Source organism: Stylophora pistillata, chromosome 13 (assembly GCF_964205215.1).
Source record: "Stylophora pistillata chromosome 13, jaStyPist1.2, whole genome shotgun sequence".
Lineage (NCBI taxonomy): Eukaryota > Metazoa > Cnidaria > Anthozoa > Scleractinia > Pocilloporidae > Stylophora > Stylophora pistillata.
Window position 1 is genome coordinate 23204415 of NC_142531.1, and position 20981 is coordinate 23225395.

General features: G+C 38.3%; 3 protein-coding genes across 4 annotated transcripts; 1 reads left to right on the forward strand and 2 right to left on the reverse strand.

Moving 5' to 3' along the window:
* Positions 1 to 1020: 1020 nt before the first annotated feature.
* Positions 1021 to 10636, reverse strand: LOC111319902 (anaphase-promoting complex subunit 7). 2 transcript variants are annotated; one of them, XM_088743909.1, is made up of 21 exons: positions 10413 to 10636; positions 9829 to 9963; positions 9043 to 9114; positions 8815 to 8898; positions 8615 to 8697; positions 8328 to 8360; positions 7913 to 8017; positions 7718 to 7770; positions 7144 to 7178; positions 6941 to 7033; positions 6237 to 6331; positions 5602 to 5716; positions 5456 to 5501; positions 5074 to 5169; positions 4418 to 4518; positions 4188 to 4232; positions 3784 to 3896; positions 2944 to 3060; positions 2311 to 2437; positions 2041 to 2091; positions 1021 to 1163 (listed from the first exon to the last, which is right to left on the reverse strand). In XM_088743909.1, exons 1-21 carry the CDS (start codon positions 10479 to 10481, stop codon positions 1155 to 1157), a joined length of 1677 nt encoding a protein of 558 aa, XP_088600035.1. In that variant the 5' UTR covers positions 10482 to 10636; the 3' UTR covers positions 1021 to 1154. The 2 variants fall into 2 exon arrangements, with proteins under 2 accessions (XP_088600035.1, XP_088600036.1); XM_088743910.1 differs by having other exon boundaries at positions 2031 to 2091; positions 10413 to 10627.
* Positions 10637 to 10704: 68 nt separating this feature from the next.
* Positions 10705 to 16489, forward strand: LOC111330106 (peptidyl-tRNA hydrolase 2, mitochondrial). The gene is made up of 6 exons (XM_022934903.2): positions 10705 to 10928; positions 13258 to 13353; positions 13711 to 13764; positions 14199 to 14266; positions 15265 to 15377; positions 16311 to 16489. The coding sequence occupies exons 1-6, from the start codon at positions 10827 to 10829 to the stop codon at positions 16358 to 16360; spliced, it is 483 nt and encodes a 160-aa protein (XP_022790638.1). The 5' UTR covers positions 10705 to 10826; the 3' UTR covers positions 16361 to 16489.
* A 433-nt stretch (positions 16490 to 16922) lies between these two features.
* On the reverse strand, positions 16923 to 19763 carry LOC111330094 (uncharacterized). Its single transcript, XM_022934892.2, has 4 exons — positions 19350 to 19763; positions 18396 to 18920; positions 17885 to 18124; positions 16923 to 17330 (listed from the first exon to the last, which is right to left on the reverse strand). The coding sequence occupies exons 1-4, from the start codon at positions 19416 to 19418 to the stop codon at positions 17085 to 17087; spliced, it is 1080 nt and encodes a 359-aa protein (XP_022790627.2). The 5' UTR covers positions 19419 to 19763; the 3' UTR covers positions 16923 to 17084.
* Between the last annotated feature and the right edge of the window lie 1218 nt (positions 19764 to 20981).

Sequence of the window (20981 nt, forward strand, 5' to 3'; positions counted from 1 at the left end):
AGCTGTCTTGCTAAAATGACCGAATAAAATGGTGTACATACTCAACATGTAATATGAACAGAAATTAGAAACAACGAGAGCATGAACTCACGGCTCTTGAAGAAACGCTAAAACACCAACATAAATTTGTAAGAAGAGTACTTAAACAAGACAACCTGATAAGGGCGAGAAGATTACAACCAATGGCGTAAAAGGAAACTAATTCCTCGTTCGACTTGGGTTCCAAAACGACAGCTCCTCTCAGTTTTGAGCCTCTGAGAAACCATGACACTTCTCTTTCTTGCAAAGCAAGTATCGTGATCTTTTCTTCTTGAGTAAGGGAATAAAAACAACTTTTCAAATGTTTTTTCAAGCTTACAGAAATAGTCCAATATCTGACTTTTATTTCCTCGTTAAAGATGTCAATTAATACAAACTATTAGCAAATACAGCTTCTGAAAGCACGTCACTGAAAAAAAAGAAATGGTTTTTAACCTTTTAATCACTAACAGTGACTGGCTTCTAAATTCCCCTTACAGCATCTCCTTTAATCAAATATAAAGTTCACGGGAATAAAGGAAATTATTACTAATATAATATGCTCTTCATTGTCAAAAAAAATTCCCCTTGTAAGTAAGAAACTTATTTTGACATTACTCAATCTGGGGGCGAACTCGACTTCGTGGGGTCGAGCTCGAAAAGTGTGGGGGCGAACAAGGTATAAGGTAGGGGCGAAATCGATAGGGGGGCGAAAGCGGTGGATACCGTAAGTACCATAGGGAATGTGAAGAAAACAGTGTAGAGAATACGAATATCAATTAGATTTTAAAGAGTTAAGCAAAATAAGGCGGTTCGTCGGGGGATGGGGGGGGGGGGAGGAAAATGGTTCGTTTTTCTTTTTCTAAACTTTGTCACCTGACATTGTTGTAAATGTTATTATTATATTTTCACTTGTTTTTACTCTTCGTATTCTCTAAAACATGCAACATTTTCTGTGGCGAGAAAAGCCATGACATGCCATTGAAAAGCCATTGCAAGCGATACTTTTTCAAAAGCATTTATTTAATGAAAATAAGATTTATTTTCCTCTCTTATTTACAGGCTGAATACCCACAGTTGAAACAGAAAAAAGTTTTCTCGCCCCAAGGAAATCACTGCTTGAAGGCCATGGTGCATCAGAAAAGCTGCAAGAGAAGAGCCGTCAAAATGTATGATTAATCCTTTAGCTCTTAGAAAATATCAAAACGGAACTTCTCCTCACAATTTAAAAAACATGTTCTAGCAAACAGGATGGGAGAACTACCGGTCAGATCTTGCTTTTTACTGGGTTAAGTTTTCGGGGCTGGAAACAGGATTTTCCAGTATAATGAGAGGCGTCCAAGACATCTATTGGCATGTTATTAGCCCGGTTGTTTCGATTTTTTTCTTGTCAAGGTAAGGGGGATAGGTAGGGGGGTAGGGTAGGGGGAAGGTCTCTAACCAATTGAGCTAACCGCCTCCCGGTTAGCTCAATTGGTTAGAGCGCCGGATTGTGTTGTGCGGGAGGTCGAGGGTTCGAGCCCCGGCCGGACAAATACTCATGGTCTTAAAATAAGTGAGGAGAATTTGCTACCTTTCTATAATATAAAGAAATGGATAGATATTCTAGTCTTCTCGGATAAGGACGAATAAACCGTAGGCCCCGTCTCCTGCAGGGTTAGGGGTAGGAGACGTTAATTTCCCACGCACGAGATTACTGTGTGGTGGATGTCCTCCCCTGGGGTGGGATGGGAGGGAAGGTGAGATCGTTACATGGACTGAAGCGGCTGCCAGAGGCGCCTGATAATGCTGACGTCCGATCTCAACCTTATCATTGTAACTAGACACGTTTGTTGTTTAGAGTGCTTGAGACTTTCTTTCTTTCTTTCTACCCTGACACCCCTCTCTCTTAACTGCGCCCTTGGTCATCATAAACAAGGTTATACATTATTGAGGAGAAAACCAAAAGGGAAAAGAGAACACATTTCTCTTGTAAATTGAGTTTCAAATACTTGAAGAAGCTTTGAAAAAACCTTAACTTACTGCTCCACGAATATCTTGTGGCGCCCAAGGTTCTTCATCTTCAATGTCCTCCTTAAAGGGAGAAGAAGAAGAAAATATTAACTTGTCCAACCGCGAAACGACAAAACAATTGTTTTAACTGATTCGCCGGAGTAAGGAAGATTTATGCTCCGGAAACCAGGGATAAGCCATACGCAGCTGTGCGTGTCATTCTCGTATGCAAACTTTTAAGCTTAAAAGCTTTTCACCTTCGCGAGGCACTTTTTGAAATACTAGGCAAACAACAAATACCTCTTCTAAACTGACTCCACCGTTTGTTTCTTCGGCTTCATCTCCACTTTCATGTTCCATTTCTCCCCCGTTCGCTCTTTCGACATTTTGCATTCCTTCCAACGCTTTACTATCCCCGGGATTCATGCTACAAACATCAACAAAACAAACGACCTTTATCAAGTTTACTTGAGTTGAACGTTTAATTAGCAAAGTTTGAATGATTACAATTTCTCAGTGCTTGTTTTTAATCATAGAAAAGCTATAATGAAACAAAAACTTCTGATTAGCATCCACAGTGATGGTTATTGTAAATCCTTGAATTCCAACAATTACATTCTGACTCTGCCGACTTTTTTTTTTTTTTTCTTTTGTTACAAATTCTCCAGTCTCATGTAAGAGCAGTTACCATTAAATAGGGAGCCTAAATACAAACGTTTTTGAGACGCAGACGGCAGCCGGAAGTCGAAAGCTTTTCACCTAACGATTGCATTTTTTTTTTCTGTTGCGTTTGGTATAAGATGTTACAACAAAGACATTTCAGTTGATTGGTTGATGTCAGCGCACACCATCAGTAATAGCATTCTTCTCTCAGTATTCTTCTGCATCTCAAAAAATGTCTCCGCTTAAGCCTCCTTATGAGACTCGTCTCACCTCAGTGCCTGGGTGTATTGGTCCAGTGCTCCCTGATAATCACTTGTCAGTGCTAGATAATCTCCTAACAGCTGGTGCAGTCGTGCTGTACGGTCGTGACTCATGTGTTTACGTAACCTGGAAAAATAACAGAAAACCTTGATAAGAAACCTAGCCAAAACCGTCATTTACTACGTTCTTATAAGAAGCTATATAAAGAGGTGGCATTTACGGAAAACGTCAGGTAAAGGATCTTTCCTTGTGAGTGGCCTGATTCTAAGCGCCTGTGTTGAAAACTACTTGGCTTTACTAACGGTGAGTCTTCTTGGTGAAACACAATTCATTCTCACAGAACTTCTTATCATAAGTACAGATGGATACTGGCGACTTCTTCTTGGGGTAGCCAAGGGATACTCCCATGGAGGGAGCGATCAACCTCGAAGTCGCCTTGTTCTATAAAAACCAAGCTCTACAGTGAGCGGCAAAAGTCTTGACATGCTCCAATACTTCTTTAATTTTTTTTTCTTAAACACTTCTTCCTCCTCTCCTCCTCTCCTCCTTTTCAATGTTGTCTGTTGTTGGTGCAGGCGTTAAAAATGGTCATCCCCAAGTAACATTGTTTGAGGAGAGGGGGAAGGACTTTCAATTAACCTATTAGACATAAATTATAAGATTCAGTATTGGTTGAAAAGCTAATTAAAGCACAGTATACCGACTCGGCACCACGTGAGTTTTTTATTCTCCTCAACTGAGAACTTTGCACAGTTCGAGGGTGTGACGTCTTTCAAGAAGACTTTTCAGCTCCCTAGGTTGAGAGATCAATCATCTCTTAGGATGATTAGTTTATGAATGGAAACTTACAGAGCAATAGCTTTGTTGTATTCCTGTTTCTTGCCCATGATTTCCGCCAACAGACATACAGCATCCGTATAAGTCTCGTCTTGAGCCAAGCTTTTTTCCAGCATACTGGTGGCCTTGTATAAACACATTCAAATCATGAAGTCGTCATAAAGTGCCTGGAAAAGTTTCGATTCTTTACACGGACCAATCACAAGCAATCCGAGCATGAAATTCATGAGAATTTGAGATCTCAAGTTGATTTTCTGGAAATTCTTGGCAAGAACTGTTTCTCGTTAGATGTCAAGGAGAATTTTAGTATCATTTCAACTTTTGACAGGTGAATTTATGTAGCATCGTGGTCATTACATTAGTTCCTACGGGGAGGCGCGTTACGTGAATGGTTTTTTCCCAACCATTTCACTTACCTTATCGTATTGAGACGGTTCATGAGCCATAACCGAGGCACAAAGCTACAAAAGCAAGACAATGAATTGCAGTTAGAGGAAAGATTTTCTGTGCCAATCAGATCTTTGGAGCTAACGGTTCAACGTAGAAAACTATACAATGAATATATGAAGTTAATATATTTTGAACTGCGGTTATAGATATGTATCATGCACGAGGATCGTGTATCATACGTAGAACACTATCTTACAGTTAAAGTCCGTGGGTTGGCTCCTAAAGTCTTGTGGGCGTTCTTTGCCACGGCTAAAGCTTCCTTGTGTCGTTTTGCCGACATGTAACACTCAACAAGACCTATTTGGTGAAAGAAATAGAGCGTTTTTCGAGTGAGGGTCGTAAAACAAGCTCTTACATTAAGCGCCCTACCCCGCATAAGCGCCCACCCCCTTGACCAGAATTTCAAATTAGCGCCGCCGCCTTCCCCCCCCCCCCTTTGAATAACTTCCCCTCCTCCCTCACTTGGCTTAATAGTGAGGGATACATAGAGAACCTGTTTCTATTATCACATAATTCATAACTTTTTAAGCTTTAACTACAGCGGAATCAGCAGAGAAGAATAGTTTCTTTTCCGTTCCAGTTATTCCTATCTCCATGTGGTTGCAGAGTTCCTTGATTTTTTTTTTTTATAATTTTTTTTTTTTGCCGCACTAACCTAATAAGCGCCCCTCGATTAAGCGTTCTGCTTCCACTAAGCCGCCCCGCCCGTCCCCAACCCCCTTTTTCGCCGAAATTTGAGGTAAGCGCCCGGGCACTTAGACGAGAAAATACGGTATACCTTTGAACACGAGAGGTTTCTCGCCATATCTCTACTTCAAAGCTTCAACGTTTGGAAACTATGGAGAAGAATACCTTTCTGTGCTTCAAAGTTCCACGGAGCCAGCTTCACTGCCTCGCGGAAATGTAGCAAGGCCTCCTGTTGCTTCTCCAACGCTTGTAATAAACTCGCTGAAAACATTGTAAGAAATACCAGAGCGGCAGGTATACAAGTAACTTAAAATATACGTTAGAAAATGACTAACTAAAAAAAAATGTAAGCTCACCTCCGGATACGAATATAGGAATTAGCGGGTCTTTCAATAACGCGAAATTTCCTACAAACCAAGCTCATTTTTTTACGTTTGCGACGATAGTGCGCCTCGTGCGTTACTTTCTTGTTCTTCCCACATTTTGACGAAGGGTAATATGGAATCTATTTGTTACGTAGAAATTTTACGTTATCTGCTATCCATACCTTTCAAAACAAGTGCTTGTACGTTACGACTGTCGATAGTGTGAGCCTAAAAGTTACAAGCATAGAATTAAATATGGAAGACAGTAAGCTTAGGGTTATTATTTACAGAAGTCAGCAAAAAAATCAACCACTACGATGCTGCTAACCTTTTGGGCAAAGTAGACAGCTCTGGGCTTTCGGTTAGTAGCATTGCAAAAATGACCCATTGCAATCCACGGTTCTGGTTTAAGTTGTGTAACTTGAATCAGGTCTTTAGCTAACCTGTAAGAAAAAAAAACAAAACAAAAAAACAAATACACAAGTCCTTAATACAATCATAGTTTCTTAAGGTCAGTCACCGTGTTCAGGACAACTTGTCAATTCTTTCCACATGGAAAAGAAGAGAGAAAAACTGTACACGAAATGCCACATTAAAATGCCACATTTTAGTGAAAGAATAATCCAAAGTTCTTATTGCCCGAACACCTTTTACCAACTGAGTCACAGTGCTAATTGGCTTTTCAAAAGCCACCTAATGCCAGATTATAAACATAGGAAACACAACAATTTGGTTTTATCAACTGAGTTGACACCATAAAGAATTTGTAAAGAGGTCGCCAACTTACATAATTAAGTCAGCTGTCATACCCCCCACCTGTGCAGCAGCACAGCTTCCCTCCTTAGGAGGATCCCTCCATAGGAGGATCTCTCCACAGGAGGATCCCTCCATAGTATAATTTTCTTACATTTATATTCAAAGCGTTTTAAATGAAACTAAAGCAAAAGTTTGTATAGTACTTACTTCTCAAGTCCATCACTGTTACTGCATCCACTCTGTGACAACAAAAATGCGTAAGTGTCCATACCCTGGACAGTGAATGGGTCCAGTGAATGAGCCTACAATTGAGAAAAAAGTGAGGAATTTTTCAGAGGGAAAAACATGTAGAGAGAGGGAAGGGAAGGTGAGAAAAGATTCAGATCCAGTCCAAAATAACAAAAAACAAATCAAAAACAAACAACAACAACCTTCACAGGCACTTCACAGATCTTGCCTTCATTAATCTTCCTACCCACCATGTTTTTCAAAACAAATTTAAACGTGTCCATAATGTTCGCTTAATAAAGGATATTCTATATACAAGGCTAAAAGATTAGGAAAAAAATTATTAAAATGTTTAAACCAAACGTTTGCCATGGCTGTTTGCCATGATCAGGGTTGCCTGATCAGGTTCAACCCTGATGATGGCAAACAGCCCAAAATGTTTGGTTTAAACATTTTAATAATTTTTTCCCTAATATTTTAGCCTTGTATATAGAATATCAATTTAAACGTAATAACAGGAGAATAAGATTTGAGATTCAATAAAGACAGGAATCTTAAGAGACAGAATCCAATAGGGCATCTTGCGTCAAAATCAAAAGAGATACATTTAAGATACTATTTCTAGTCCTGTAGTATTACATAGCATTTCTTAAAACATAAAAATACTGCTTCCATCAAGGTACCCTTTGGAAGAAAGACTTGGCATTATTGTAATCCCCAGCATTGTAAAACATCTCAGCAGCATTGCACAGTAATTCCACATTATCACGCAAGCTCTAAAACAAACATTTGAAAAATGCATCAGTTCATCAACATCCTTATTTAAAAACCCAAGAGTGCATTTGTTTTGTAAGAAAGAAATCAAAACAATTTCATAACTATCCACCTGTGTTTCCAAGCTCTTCAGTGCTTGAGCCCCCTCTGGAGAGAAGAAAACTTGGTTATGATTAAGTCTTTTTTATGGCTACTTCCTCCTATGGAGGCAAAGCCATAATGTTGTCCTGTTATGTGAGTTAGTGAGTAAGTGTAACAATAGAATACAAACGACACTTATGTGAAGGCGTAGTCTGATCGTCCGGGTCGATCAGACTACACCTTCACATGTTACCCCCGGGTTCAAGCCATTTACTGCACAAACGACACTTAGCCCACCACAAAGTCTGCCAAGTTTTACCAGATATATTCCTCACACAGAATGAACCTGTTTAACAGATTAATGGAATGGTGAAATGGCAGAATATTCTACAGTGCTGAATGTCTTTTTGCATGAAAGTCTGGATACTATTGGCTGATTTCCAATTTTGGACAACAGTGACCGATTTTTGATTTTGGACACTGGTGGCCAATTTCCGGTTTCAGACACTGGTAGCCGATTTCTGATTTTGGACACTAAAGAAAACTGGATTCATTAAACTGTCAGTCAAGATAGAAACATCAGCAAACAGAGTCAATAAGCTCACTTGCATGCTTCCCTGATGCTGCCAAGACTTGTGCTTTTATCCATGAACCAAGCCTGGTGGGCAAAAATCAAAATTTGAATTTATTTTTAGGAGTTACAGAACCCTGTCTTACTAAACATACAAATAACTGGTGACAAAACACACTTCATCACAAATCCAAGGACAGTAAAGAACTAATTTCAAACAATGTTTTACCAGTCCATTCCTGGAGTTGATGATGTAGTAAGTGATGTTACTTCAGAGCCAGGAACACCCAATGATAACAAACCAATCACAGCTTCAAGAGCTAAAGGACACACCCTTAAATTTATGACACATGGCAATCAGTATTATTCTAGAAGATCAGTGGTCTCTCACCAGTTAAATCTGATGGCCAGTTTCCCAGAAATTTCTTGGTGGATTAGTATCGTGTTATGCTACAGGTACAAGTTTAAGAACTTGGGTACAAGCTCTATACAAGTGTGTATTCTCTTGTTTTATTCACTCAGAAGCATCTTTCAACAGAGATCAAGGTGGAACATTACAAAGTACTTCTGTAACCCCATTTTACTGCAAACTTCAAGATCCATGGCATTCAAATTCAACAACAAAGGAAGTATAGAAACTCTACCTCAACACTTCCTTGTAACATGAAATAGCGGACCTGTTGAACAAACACAAAATACCAATTGATACTTTCTTGGTTTTATAAAAGGAGATACAGTGTAAGAATTTGGTTACAGGGTCAGTTGATCTAATGCACTAATGTTACTTCCCACAGCACCCAAAGAAAGCTTCCTACTGTTAACCAAACACTGCAAATTCACAGAACTGACAAAAAGAAACATCTTAAAAGTGTATTTGCTCTCATTATGACCATCATGTTTAGGTGTAATCAAGATTAACTGTGAATAGTACCTCTCCATGCCTTGTCTTTGATACAGTTTAGCCAGAGACATATTTATCTTTGGTGATCTTTGTTTCTGGGATATCCCTTCCAACTGTTGAAAAAATAAAAGGTTTCATTATTCATCATAGATTGTCTTGCCCAAAGACACAATGCAAAGATCCCTCTGTTGATTTTTCACTCAAAAGGAATACAGTTTCACAGTACATACAATTGTTGTTGCTTCTCTGTGTTCCTTCAGATGTAAATAACACTGCGACATCTTGTATTTCACTTCAACCTCTGACAACAGACCCTGAAATTAAAACCAAACACAACCACAAGATCATACAATCATTTAGAGTCTTCAGTTATACAACAGTAGAAGTAAAGCTTATAAAATGAGAGTGTAAAACAATCACATATAAAAATGTTTACTTTGAAAATTTCAAACTCTTACCAAGGGTGGACTTGCTTTTGGTTTGTGTTTGATGATAGTTTTCTTCAGTTGTAAAGCTCTGGTATAAAATTGCTTTAGAGGCAAAGGAAGCATAATTATTAAAAAATAATAATATAATAACATTTAACTGATTTTCTCAACTGAAGCAGTCAAAGTTTCAAACTGCCAAGATCTCAATAGTAATTCTTCTTACTGTCTGCCATACAATTCTCATGATGTTAGTTGAGAGAATTTGGTATTGGATCAAAAAATAATCCCCTGATGATATTTGTTTTTATTCTCATCACTTGCACATGCTGATATTGTAGATAGAGATAGATAGACTGGTTTTTTAAAATCACATGGCAGTAAAATACTGAATTGCACAATTTTTACAAGCTACTACTAAACAAATATAAAATATGATGACTTAAAGTTCTATTAAAAGTTCTATTACATCTCAACTTGGGTTGGTTTCAGCCGCACCCTTCACGAAAAACGAATTAGCAAAATGCTTTGTCTTGGCTGCTGGTACATTGTACGTTCTTTGGCACCTTAAATTATAATGAGGGCTATGGGCTTCAGGAATTAAGTAATGTAGTTTACTGTTCTGATTCTCGCTGATATTTTTAGGAGAAATTACATCTTGGTCTCTCATGGGAGTTAAAGGGGTAAACTTTCTAATAATGGGAAGAGAAGAGGGAAATGTATCAGCTAACTGTGCCCAAGCACTGACTTAAACCAAGGTAATAATCACAGGCATGAATAGTCATGATAAAAATTTTGTATTCAATCAAACTTGTATACCTCTGCTCTTTTGTATTGTTCATCATCAAACAATGAATCAGCTAAGTACACCAACAGTTGGTACTTGTTAACCATATGACTGAGATCATATTTATCCTGATTGCTATGTTCAGTTGCAGAAAACAAAAAATTTGCCTGAAAATGGAAAAAAAAAAGTTTTGAGGTATGAAATAAAGAGCTAGATCTATTGACATAGACAATCGTTAGACTTCAAACCTTCATCTCAGCCAAAAGATGAAATGAAATTAAAGACGCAAGTACAATGCATACGCTCAAGAAAATGCTGAAAATTTAAGCGTAGGACACCTAAGTGAGAACATATATAACTTTAATACTTTATACTAAAATTGTCCTCAAACTAAAATATTTGATAGGCTTGATCGAGGATGCTTACATTAAAAGCATATTGTGAAAAAACGAACGCTTCGGGCAGCTGGCCTCAAACGCTTCAAGGATTTTTGGAGGTGGTCTGATCTTGTAGGCCCCGACTCTGTCACATATTTTTACAAAGATCTGGAAAAATTTTAGTATCCTCTCATGGGTCCAAATCGTAGCACAAACACAAACTCAAATAACAGACTCACCAACATTCTAGAGCTTGAAAACAACCCAGCTTCATGCAAAGCCTTCACCTGATCGACCGGCACTGCCATTTTAATGATTGTGTTTACGAATTTCTTCAGTGATTCCAAACCGTTCAATTCTGGTATGATCACGGGGATTTTAGTGAAAGACAGCAGAAATTTAAGAGTGCTTATTTTGATAAAATTTCGAAAACGTAATTATTTGAACTGCGCGGGACTTAATTGTTCAGCAGCTTTTGAATAGAATATATGCGCAAGCCCACGAAGCGAATGTGACCGACCGCTGCTAAGAAAAACTACAGGCTTGTATTTTCATAGACCTAAACAAACTGAAATTCTTCAATATATTTAGAAGAGATAAACGGTCTTTTTAAATTGTAGGATAGAGGACGTAACTGACTATTTGTGGTACATATGGAACAATTAAGTGGACCTGTCATTTTACTAATAGCTTTCATAGTGGGCAGTCTTCTCGGCTGGTTTCTGAGAGGACAGAGAGAAACAGTCAAAGAACCGGTAAGGCATGCCGAGGAGTTAGAAGTTCAAGAATGTTAATTTTGTAAGCATGATGCGACAGGAAACATGTCACTTTATATTATGGTAAAGGAAAAATGAAGAAATCTGTGACCTTTTGGCGTAAATACCCTATTTGATAATTTCCCACGCACGAGATTACTGTGTGGTGGATGTCCTCCCTGGGGTGGGATGGTGGGTACAAAGGGGTTAGGTGTCAATTGGGACGAAAGTTCTGTTCCTTTCTCCTGCCATTCCCGTGGCGAACAAATTAAATTCCTTAAATTCTTTATCTTTAGGTTAACATATGAATGCAGGCCTGATATGAATGTGTGATATGCATCTATATATCCCTCTCCCCTCTCCCTCTCCTTCCTCCCCCTCCCCACCCCTAAACTCACACAAAAATGAAGAAATCAGTGAAATTTTGGCCAAAATACACTATTTGATACTGGCTAAGGGAATTGTCTTAACATGATGTCTCATATGCATTTATATCTCCCTCTTCCCCCTGCACCCTCTCCCCCTCCCCCTCTCCCCCTCCCCACCCCTACACTCACACATTGAAAAAATGTAATTCAACCTCTGCTATATTTGCACTTGATGTTTTATGGCGAGAATATTTTCTGAGAAGTTGTTCTTTTTTTAAGACTCAGTATATTATTATGGGAAAACACCATCTATACCAAAATATGACATACAAGAGTTTCTGTAGCCTCAAACATGGTTCAATTAACAAACAAATTGTTTGTTCAGCAATAGATCACAGATGACCTCTAAATGTGGTAAGAACAAAAAAGAGGCAAAAAGGTACAGCCCAGCGTGTCACTGATGTTCTTAACACATTTTGACATCTTCTGTGATCTGTTACTGTGATCTGTTACTGTGATGTTACTGTGATATGTGATCTGTTACTGTGATCTGTTACTGTGATATGTGATCTGTTACAGTGATCTGTTATATTGATCTATTACTGTGATATGTGATCTGTTACCCACTACAACAGGAATCTATTTAGTTTATATGATAAAAAAGTAAAATGATGATAATGGTGACAAAACAAATGGGTCTTTCCTCCCATTGATCATGAAAAAAAAAATAAAAAAAATCTTCGTATAATTCAACTTATATTATAATTTAAACCTGGAGAGTTACTACACTATGTATGATGCACGATCCTCGCAGTAGATAGCGCTATTTAAGCAATAGCGAAAATCAGACCTGAAAAAAATCAGGCCTGTACGGGATTCGAACCACTGACCTCTGTGATACTAGTGCAGCGCTCTTACCAATTGAGCTAACAAGCCAACTGGGAGCAGGCCGTTAAGTTGATTCGTAATAAACCCGTGAAAGTGATACATCAGATACAATGAAATATATGAAGTTCATATATTTTGAACTGTGGTATTAGATACGTATGATGCACGATCCTCGCAGTAGATAGCGCTATTTAAGCAATAGCGAAAATCAGACCTGAAAAAAATCAGGCCTGTACGGGATTCATTGTATCTGATGTATCACTTTCACGGGTTTATTACGAATCAACTTAACGGCCTGCTCCCAGTTGGCTTGTTAGCTCAATTGGTAAGAGCGCTGCACTAGTATCGCAGAGGTCAGTGGTTTGAATCCCGTACAGGCCTGATTTTTTTCAGGTCTGATTTTCGCTATTGCTTAAATAGCGCTATCTACTGCGAGGATCGTGCATCATACATATCTAATACCGCAGTTCAAAATATATGAACTTCATATATTTCATTGTATCTGATGTATCACTTTCACGGGTTTATTACGAATCAACTTAACGGCCTGCTCCCAGTTGGCTTGTTAGCTCAATTGGTAAGAGCGCTGCACTAGTATCGCAGAGGTCAGTGGTTTGAATCCCGTACAGGCCTGATTTTTTTCAGGTCTGATTTTCGCTATTGCTTAAATAGCGCTATCTACTGCGAGGATCGTGCATCATACATATCTAATACCGCAGTTCAAAATATATGAACTTCATATATTTCATTGTATCTGATGTATCACTTTCACGGGTTTATTACGAATCAACTCAACGGCCTGCTCCCAGTTGGCTTGTTAGCTCAATTGGTAAGAGCGCTGCACTAGTATCGCAGAGGTCAGTGGTTCGAATCCCGTACAGGCCTGATTTTTTTCAGGTCTGATTTTCGCTATTGCTTAAATAGCGCTATCTACTGCGAGGATCGTGCATCATACGTATCTAATACCGCAGTTCAAAATATATGAACTTCATATATTTCATTGTATCTGAGTTACTACATTGGAATTTAGACTGAATGGTATGTGTTTGACTTTGTGTTTTTTATTTTCTTAGCCAGGAATATTGAATCTAGATGCAGTTGGCGAATACAAAATGGTTTTAGTGGTAAGACAGGATCTTGGAATGGGCAAAGGAAAAGTTGCAGCTCAAGTAGGTAAACAGCAACAAAAAAATTGCTGTTTATTTTCTTCACAGTTTGCTTGCATATCCATATCATCAAATCATTGGGAACTTGCCTGAAATCTGTGGCAAACCCACTGGGTGTTTGGGTAATCATTTAGATTTTCAGTATTATAATGATAATAATGACAATAGTCTCAGTCTATTAATTCCAAGGATAAAAACTACATATCTTATGTTACAAAACTTTCAAGAATATTTACTAAGCTAGTCTGATTCTTATTTATGTTGACAACATTACTTTCATTTGTGTGTTTTTTCCTCAATTCTCCTCACAATGGTTTTATAAGCTTTAAGTATACCCTGCATATTTTTTATTCTTTCCAGTGCTGTCATGCAGCAGTTGGCCTTTGTAGACAAATGGAAACAAGCAACCCAAAGGTATTACTGCGCCTATTCATCTCATATTATTCTGTGGTTTGCACAAGCTACGATAAAATAACACTTGCAACTTTTTTTTTTTTTAATTATGGGTTGGGCACCTGCAAAATGTGGTGGATAACACCTTTTTTTGGTTTGAGTAAACCTTAGCCATATGGCCAATAAGTGGTCTTAAATAGAGCATATATAAAGAAATGTGGTAGCAGGAGAAAAATACAAAGAATGTTCTCTAAGTCTGAGTAAAAAAACTCAGGTCATCAAACTGTAGCCAGAGAATTCGGCATAGGCGGCTGCAGATTGTTTTTGGTCTCCAATACTTGAAAACATCCTTTAGCAACAGTCCGCACTTTTGAGCCCCAACAGGTTTACCGTACTTTCTTTTTCTTGTAGTGTCTTATATATGCTTCTTGTTGTTTTTTATTGATCCCACAAAGCTGTTACGTGAATGGGACCAAACAGGATGTGCCAAAGTTGTTGTCAAGGCCCCAGATGAGGAAACATTGTATGTAATTTATATTTAAATTTTTATACTGTTAAACAAAAGATTCACTTTCCCCTGATGCTCAATTTTATGTGTAAGACATGTTGAATCATCATTATGCAACTATGCGTTTATGTGAAGAAAGCTATATTATGAGATCCTCTTTTAAGGTTCAAATTTTAAACTGGTTTTACCCAATCTGCTTTTCTATTCCCTATTGTTTTAGATTAGAAGCATCTGTTCCTAGTAATGACATTTTGTAATTTCCATACCAACTTTGTGCATTTGATTGGAGAATAAAATGATTTTAAAACCCTCTAAATCCTATTATTTTCCAAATGTGCTTCATAGATGATTACAAATATCTTGCAATATTTCTACTCCAGAAATATCTGCGAAATTTGCCCGCATTGAAATAACAATTTGGCACATTGGATAATAAATCTCTTATGAAACATTTTGCTGTGTAGTATCACTCATTGTTTGTATTTTGAGTTGCCTTACAGGCTCATCAAAATACGGCACAACTTGTAAAAATACTCTGTGATACTGCAGACAACAAAACGTCTAATAAGATATTATATATATATATATATATATATATATATATATATATATTAGCATTCATATTCTTGACACTGTTCTCTCTACATTTCCTATAGTATTGAAAAGGAGAATTTGGTTCACAATCTGAAGCTTGTTGAATTGATGATTATCAGGGGTTTCATTAATGTTTTCTGCAGGAGGGCAACTGGTTTTCACAGGCGGGCAAAACTCTTTGAACTGAACTTCTTTATAAGATAAACTTTCCTCCAGATGGTCAAATCAGGTGGGCAAAGCCGTCCTCACAACTGGTCAATTTGCCCGGTGCCTGGCCCTTAATGAAACCCCTGGATTATTTTCTTTAGTCTTGTAACCTTTGTATTTAATTCAAGGATAATACTGTAGGAAAAAATTAGGAGCCAGTCACTCTTAGGGTTAACTGATAATATTTCATAGTGTTTATCTTAATCTAACAGAGTGGAGCTGACACGAACAGGAAGATCTTTAGGTCTGGAGACTTGTCTTATTAGAGATGCAGGCAGGACACAGATAGCTCCTGGCTCTAAAACTGTTCTTGGTGTAGGACCTGGTAAATAAATACTTTTAAGAGATTTTATTTTCCATGAATCTTTCTCATTGGGCAGGAGAAGCAGGGGGCATGGTGTTTAGTGTGCTGGACCTGAGATCGGGGGACCTGAGTTCAAGTCATGGCTAAGCTGTGGTGTATTGTGTTCTTGGAAAAGACTCTTTATATTCACCAGGCCTCTCTCCATTCATGTGCAAAAACCGCCTCCTGGTTAGCTCAATTGGTAGAGCGCCAGACTGATGTGCGGGAGGTCGAGGGTTCAGGCCCCGGCCGGACCAACACTCAGGGTCTTAAAATAACTGAGGAGAATGTGCTACCTTTCTATAATATCAAGAAATGGATAGATATTCTAGTCTTCTCGGATAAGGACGAATAAACCGTAGGTCCGGTCTCCTGCAGGGTTAGGGGTAGGAGATGCTAATTTCCTACACACGAGATTACAGTGTGGTGAATGTCCTTCCCTGGGATGGGACGGGATTAGGCTTCCAGGGTGTAGAAACCTAGCAGAGGACCTAGAATCCTATTGTTTCTACATCTACCTTATGGTAAATCTCTAAATAAAATAATAAAATAAAATTAGCTGGGAAATGTGTTTAGGGGTCTCTTGCACTGAGACCTAGAGTGGTTGAGTCTGTCCCCAACTGGCCAAGGTTGAGTCAGTGAGTGTGCCCCTGCTGGTGTGGCCTGCTTCATGAGCTGGGAGGAAGGGGTGAACCTGTGATCAAACATTTTGTCATTTTCCATCGTTTTCATCAACATTCTAAGTAGTTTGTTTTGTGTGAATTTTTTTGTTTGTTTTTCCCTTTACTCCTTGTTTCTCTTTTTTTTTTTCTATTTCTGTGGTCTCACTCAATACTTTTCTTTTGTTTCATTTTTTAAGGTTGATTTGTTATCATTTATTTTTTGTTTATTCATTTGTATATTTTTGTTTTGCAGGGCCAGTAGATATAATAGACAAAGTGACTGGCCATTTAAAGCTATACTAATGAAACTAAATGACCTGAAATCATATTTTTTTTTAGCTTTAGAAAAACTAATCTCACTTTGTATAGTATTGTTGTGTTGCCTATTTCTGTATATTTAATGTTTGAGAAATAAACTTCAAACAAGCTTTCTCTTTTTGTAGTACTTAATGATCAAAATATAAAAAAGGAAATAGTACTGTTTTTCTTCAAAATCAAAATATACTCAAATAGATGTTGAATTCTAATATTTCTTGAGCCAAGCAAAGTTCTTTTAGCAACCACTTAAAGGTTTTTATCCTCTGCACTGTCCATCATAAGAATGGAGAACCTCTGAGAATTTTGTTTTAATCCAACACTGAGTACCTAAATTATTTCTTCTTGTCACCTTGACATTTGAAGATATATTGATTACATAAGAAGAGAATCATTTTTGGACAATCTTAAAGGAGAGAGGGGGCTACAGAGCACATCAGCAATGTATTCCCACAGTGCAATCGCTCTCCAATTTTAGGGGTCCTTGATAAGGGGATAAAATATTTTATCCTTACCGCTCCTTTGCAAAGAAAACTGACTCAAAACTGAATAACAGTCTCATTTTTTTTAATTCTCAATGAGCAACATTTGCATAGAAAAAACAAAACAAAAAACCACAAAATAAAACTAAAAAGTACCTTACCTATATTTACATATATTTATAATACATATTTACAAATCTCTGCTTAATATTTGTGTAACAAGTTAATCTTTAAAGTCTTGTTACTGTTTCGTTGCATTCATTCATTTCTTGAGCCGATGTTTCTCCTTCCAGTTCAGCGGTGAGGTGAAGATCTGTGTCTTTTTTCTCAATAACCTCAGTTACAACCTCAGTGGGCTCGGGATCGTTAATACACTTCTTATTGCGTTGAACTTCTTTCTTGCCCCGTTTTTCTCTTCCAGAGCCTTGTTTCGGTTTCCTTCGAAATACTCTCCGTAATCTAGAGAAAAATCCACCCTGCAGTAAAATATGAGAACGGTGAATATAACGATAACCGTCAACAGGTCCGGTGTAGCCTGCGATTGCTGATGTACCTATGGTTGTCACAGACATACTTCCGGTTGCGGAGAGAAGTGAGAACCGGAAATACGACTGTCTTCTGTCAATACAAAATATTTATTCAGTAGGACAGAAAAACATCAAAGAGACACTAATAAACCAAGAGGGAACAAGGATGGCTGAGGATGAAGAAGATTTCAACAGATTGCAAATGATGAGCTTGAAGAGTCTTGGCCAAATTTTTCAAGATGCTCAAATAACGACTCAATCTTCGCTGTGAGTGGCCAGTTTACTACTGAGCTACTGGACCCAGAAGACCATCACTTCTCGCTCCAGGCTAAGTTCCTAAAATCCGTACTTAGTTTGTCCCACGTTCAATTGAATTGATTGGCTAGTAAACTGCTCTTTTTTTCAAAGCTTTATCTGATGGACTGAGATTAAGTTAAAAAAAAATTATGCCATTTCAAGAGAATTATTGGAATCATTTCTATTTGTTCATTAATTTTACGGACCTTCTTAACTTTTGGTCTGAGTGCGCCGTTATCTTCGAGGACCTCGATCGTTTCAGAGTCATCGATTTCTTCAACTTGCTGGTCGGCTTCGTTTATGGTGGGTTGCTCAGCAAGTTCAGTTTCAGAAATATGTGGGGTCACCTCGTGAAGCGGGTGAAGGAGAGAACTTTCTTGAGGGTCAGGGTGTGTCTGATCTTGTACTGTAATGGTATTCACAACACTGTCCGGCTCTTCATCAAACTACCAAAGTAAAGAAAAGGTTGCTTAGATCTTCTCATTAGCACTCAGGCTCAGGATAAGACGGAGGAGCTTCTTAATTTTTTTTTTTTTTTTTTTTTTGGGGGGGGGGGGGGCGAGGAGACATTCCGAGTGAGGTATTTTCTTTCTATTTTGCGTATTACTTATAAATCGTTTTTTCGCTTTTTAGCGGTTTAGGTTTTCTTAAGTCCAAGAGGCTTTTCATAATCTAGGTGGAGTTATCTTTTACTTCTATTAAAAAGTAATCACTAACCTCGTAACGAGAACTATCGTGTTGCTGTTTCAGTTCACCATTCCCGGCCAGTTGCTGGACATACGCGATCAGATTTTTCTCAAGAGTTATTTCCTCTTGTTCGATGATCTTACTTCTCAACTCCATTTCGTCAGCCTTATGGTCTAACTCATCTATTTTCTTCTTCAAGAATTTTCTTTCTTCAGTAGCCTTTGAGACTTGCTCTTTCAAAAATTTGCTTTCGGTCGCTATTACTTTATAGCTTGCAGTCTTGGTCTCCTCTAGCTGTAATTGCTGAATAATTCCCCGCAATCTTGTATTATCAGTTCTTTTAGACTGAATTGTAAATTTCATTTGTTCTTTCTTTTTTCGAAGAGTGTTTTTAAGTTCTGTCATCTCACTGGTGTGAAAGTCCAAAGCGACATTCAATTTGTACAGAGTTTGTTCAAGATTCTTGCCTTGAGCACACAATTCGTCTAACTCCTTTTTTCGTTCTTCTCTCTCCTCCAACATCATTTCAAGTTTATTCATGAGCGATAACCTCTCCTGTAAAAAAAAACAACAAACAAACAAACAAATAAAACAATTGCATGCATTTAGAGACCGGTCATTTTTTGTCTCCCAGGTGGGGATGGGAATTTCAAAGGACTTCGGTCGCGTCACATTAAAATTTACTGATCCTCCCCCCTCAAGGCCCCCTAGTTTTCTTTAAACCCCCTCTTCCCTCATTGGTAGTCGATTTTCTCTAATCCCCTCTTTATAGCCTGTTAGCGGCGATCTTCCCCCCGTCCCCCCCTGAAAATCATGTGATCCCCTCCACAATATGGTTGGAGCCTAAGAATTATGCTTAGGCGTGATTTCCCCCATCTAATTTCATGGTTTTTGACAGTTAAGTCAGAGCTTAGATCGAATGGGTCCATTGTATTAATAAACTCAGAGGGCATTTGTACCTAAATTTATTTGCGATATGCTTACCTCAGGAGTTTCAAACTCATCCGCCTGAACATATGGTGGAATAGGAACAGGGTTATATTGAAAATACATGGGAGGAACTGCATGAACTACAGGTGGTTGTTTTGGCTCTGACCCAGGTTTCTGAATGAACCCTCCTCCTGGTAACTCAATCCCAGCTTGTTGTGGCTCTGACCCAGGTTTCTGGATGAACCCCCCTCCCGGTAACTCAATCCCTGCAGGTGCTTGTTTCAGCTCTAACCCAGGTTTCTGAATGAAACCTCCTTCTGGTTGCTCAATCTTAATTGCATGAACTCCAGATGCTCTTTGCAGCTCTGACGCAGGTTTCTGAATGAATCCTCCTCCCGGTAACTCAATCTTCCCCTCATCGGGGGACTGAGTACCTTTGGAACCTGTTGAAGATAAAGTAAATTTCTCTTATATCGCCTAATCTTACCAACCGCTATTCGGGAATGAGCTCGCCTCACTCACTTCGGGAGGATCGAAAATCGGACACGAGAAAAAGGCGGAAATCGAGCCTTGTATCGCCAGTCCCGTTATTTTTTAAAGATCTAAATACGAAACATACAGACAGAACAATCAATTCCGTTCTAATTTTCAAGCGCCATCACGTGATTATAGTCCAGAGTAGCCCAACCGGTAAAGAGTTAGTATTTGTGTTCGTTGTCTTCCTTCTATCCCCAGCGTAATGCAAGTTGTGGTTTAGTAACTAAGTGCGCGGAAACCTCGATTCCCTTTCTTTTCGAACAAACAGAGCGATTGTAAAGAGTTTTGAATTCCACTTAGCTTGTCTGCTTCCAAAAAGAGATAGTGTTCTGAACAAGCGAAAAACAAAACACTAATTTTATCACTTACCAGATTGCCCAACTTGTTGATGGGGGTAAGTGTTGAAATTTTGCGTGAAAGGATTCCACATTCTACTTCTGAAGCGAAAAAAAAGAAAAAAATAACTAAAGCTTCAGTGAGCGCAAATATCAAAAAGGTGACGATCAAGCTTGTTTTTTTAAAAAGGGGGTTCTAGCCAGGAGTGAGGAAATAATCACAGTTCTGCTTTCAGAGACTAGAGTTTCGTCGCAATGGAGCGCGAACAAAATTTACAACGCACTGCAAAAATTCTCTTACCTCGCTTTTAATCCGTTCAGGTTTTCCTCAAAAATCTCTTAATATCTTTTCAGAAAGCTTTACAATGCTTCAACATACAAATCAGCTCACTCGCTGTGTCGTAAATTTTTCGTGAGGAACACACGTGTAACTCTCCTCAGTGCGTAGCAAATATTCACGCTATTTTTTCTGAGCAAAAACACTTCCAGTTGCTATAGAGACGTTTCATGATCCGTCACTTACGTCACTGAAAACTTTAGCTACGTCAGCTGCGCCCGCGAACCTCAACGAAACCAAACGAAACACCCCTTCACTTCATCCCTTTATTGATACATTTTTTCTTTTATGCATACAGGATTTAGCTTCAGTATTATTTTACTATATTTTCACTTTTGGATTTCACCCTTACTGTATTTCAACTTGCAATCTTGGCTTTCTTTCAAGAGGAAAGTCGTAAACATTGTAACTCGTGGCATTAATGGATGCTCATAAAAATGATAAACAAACAAATAAACAACCTCCTGTATAAAATGT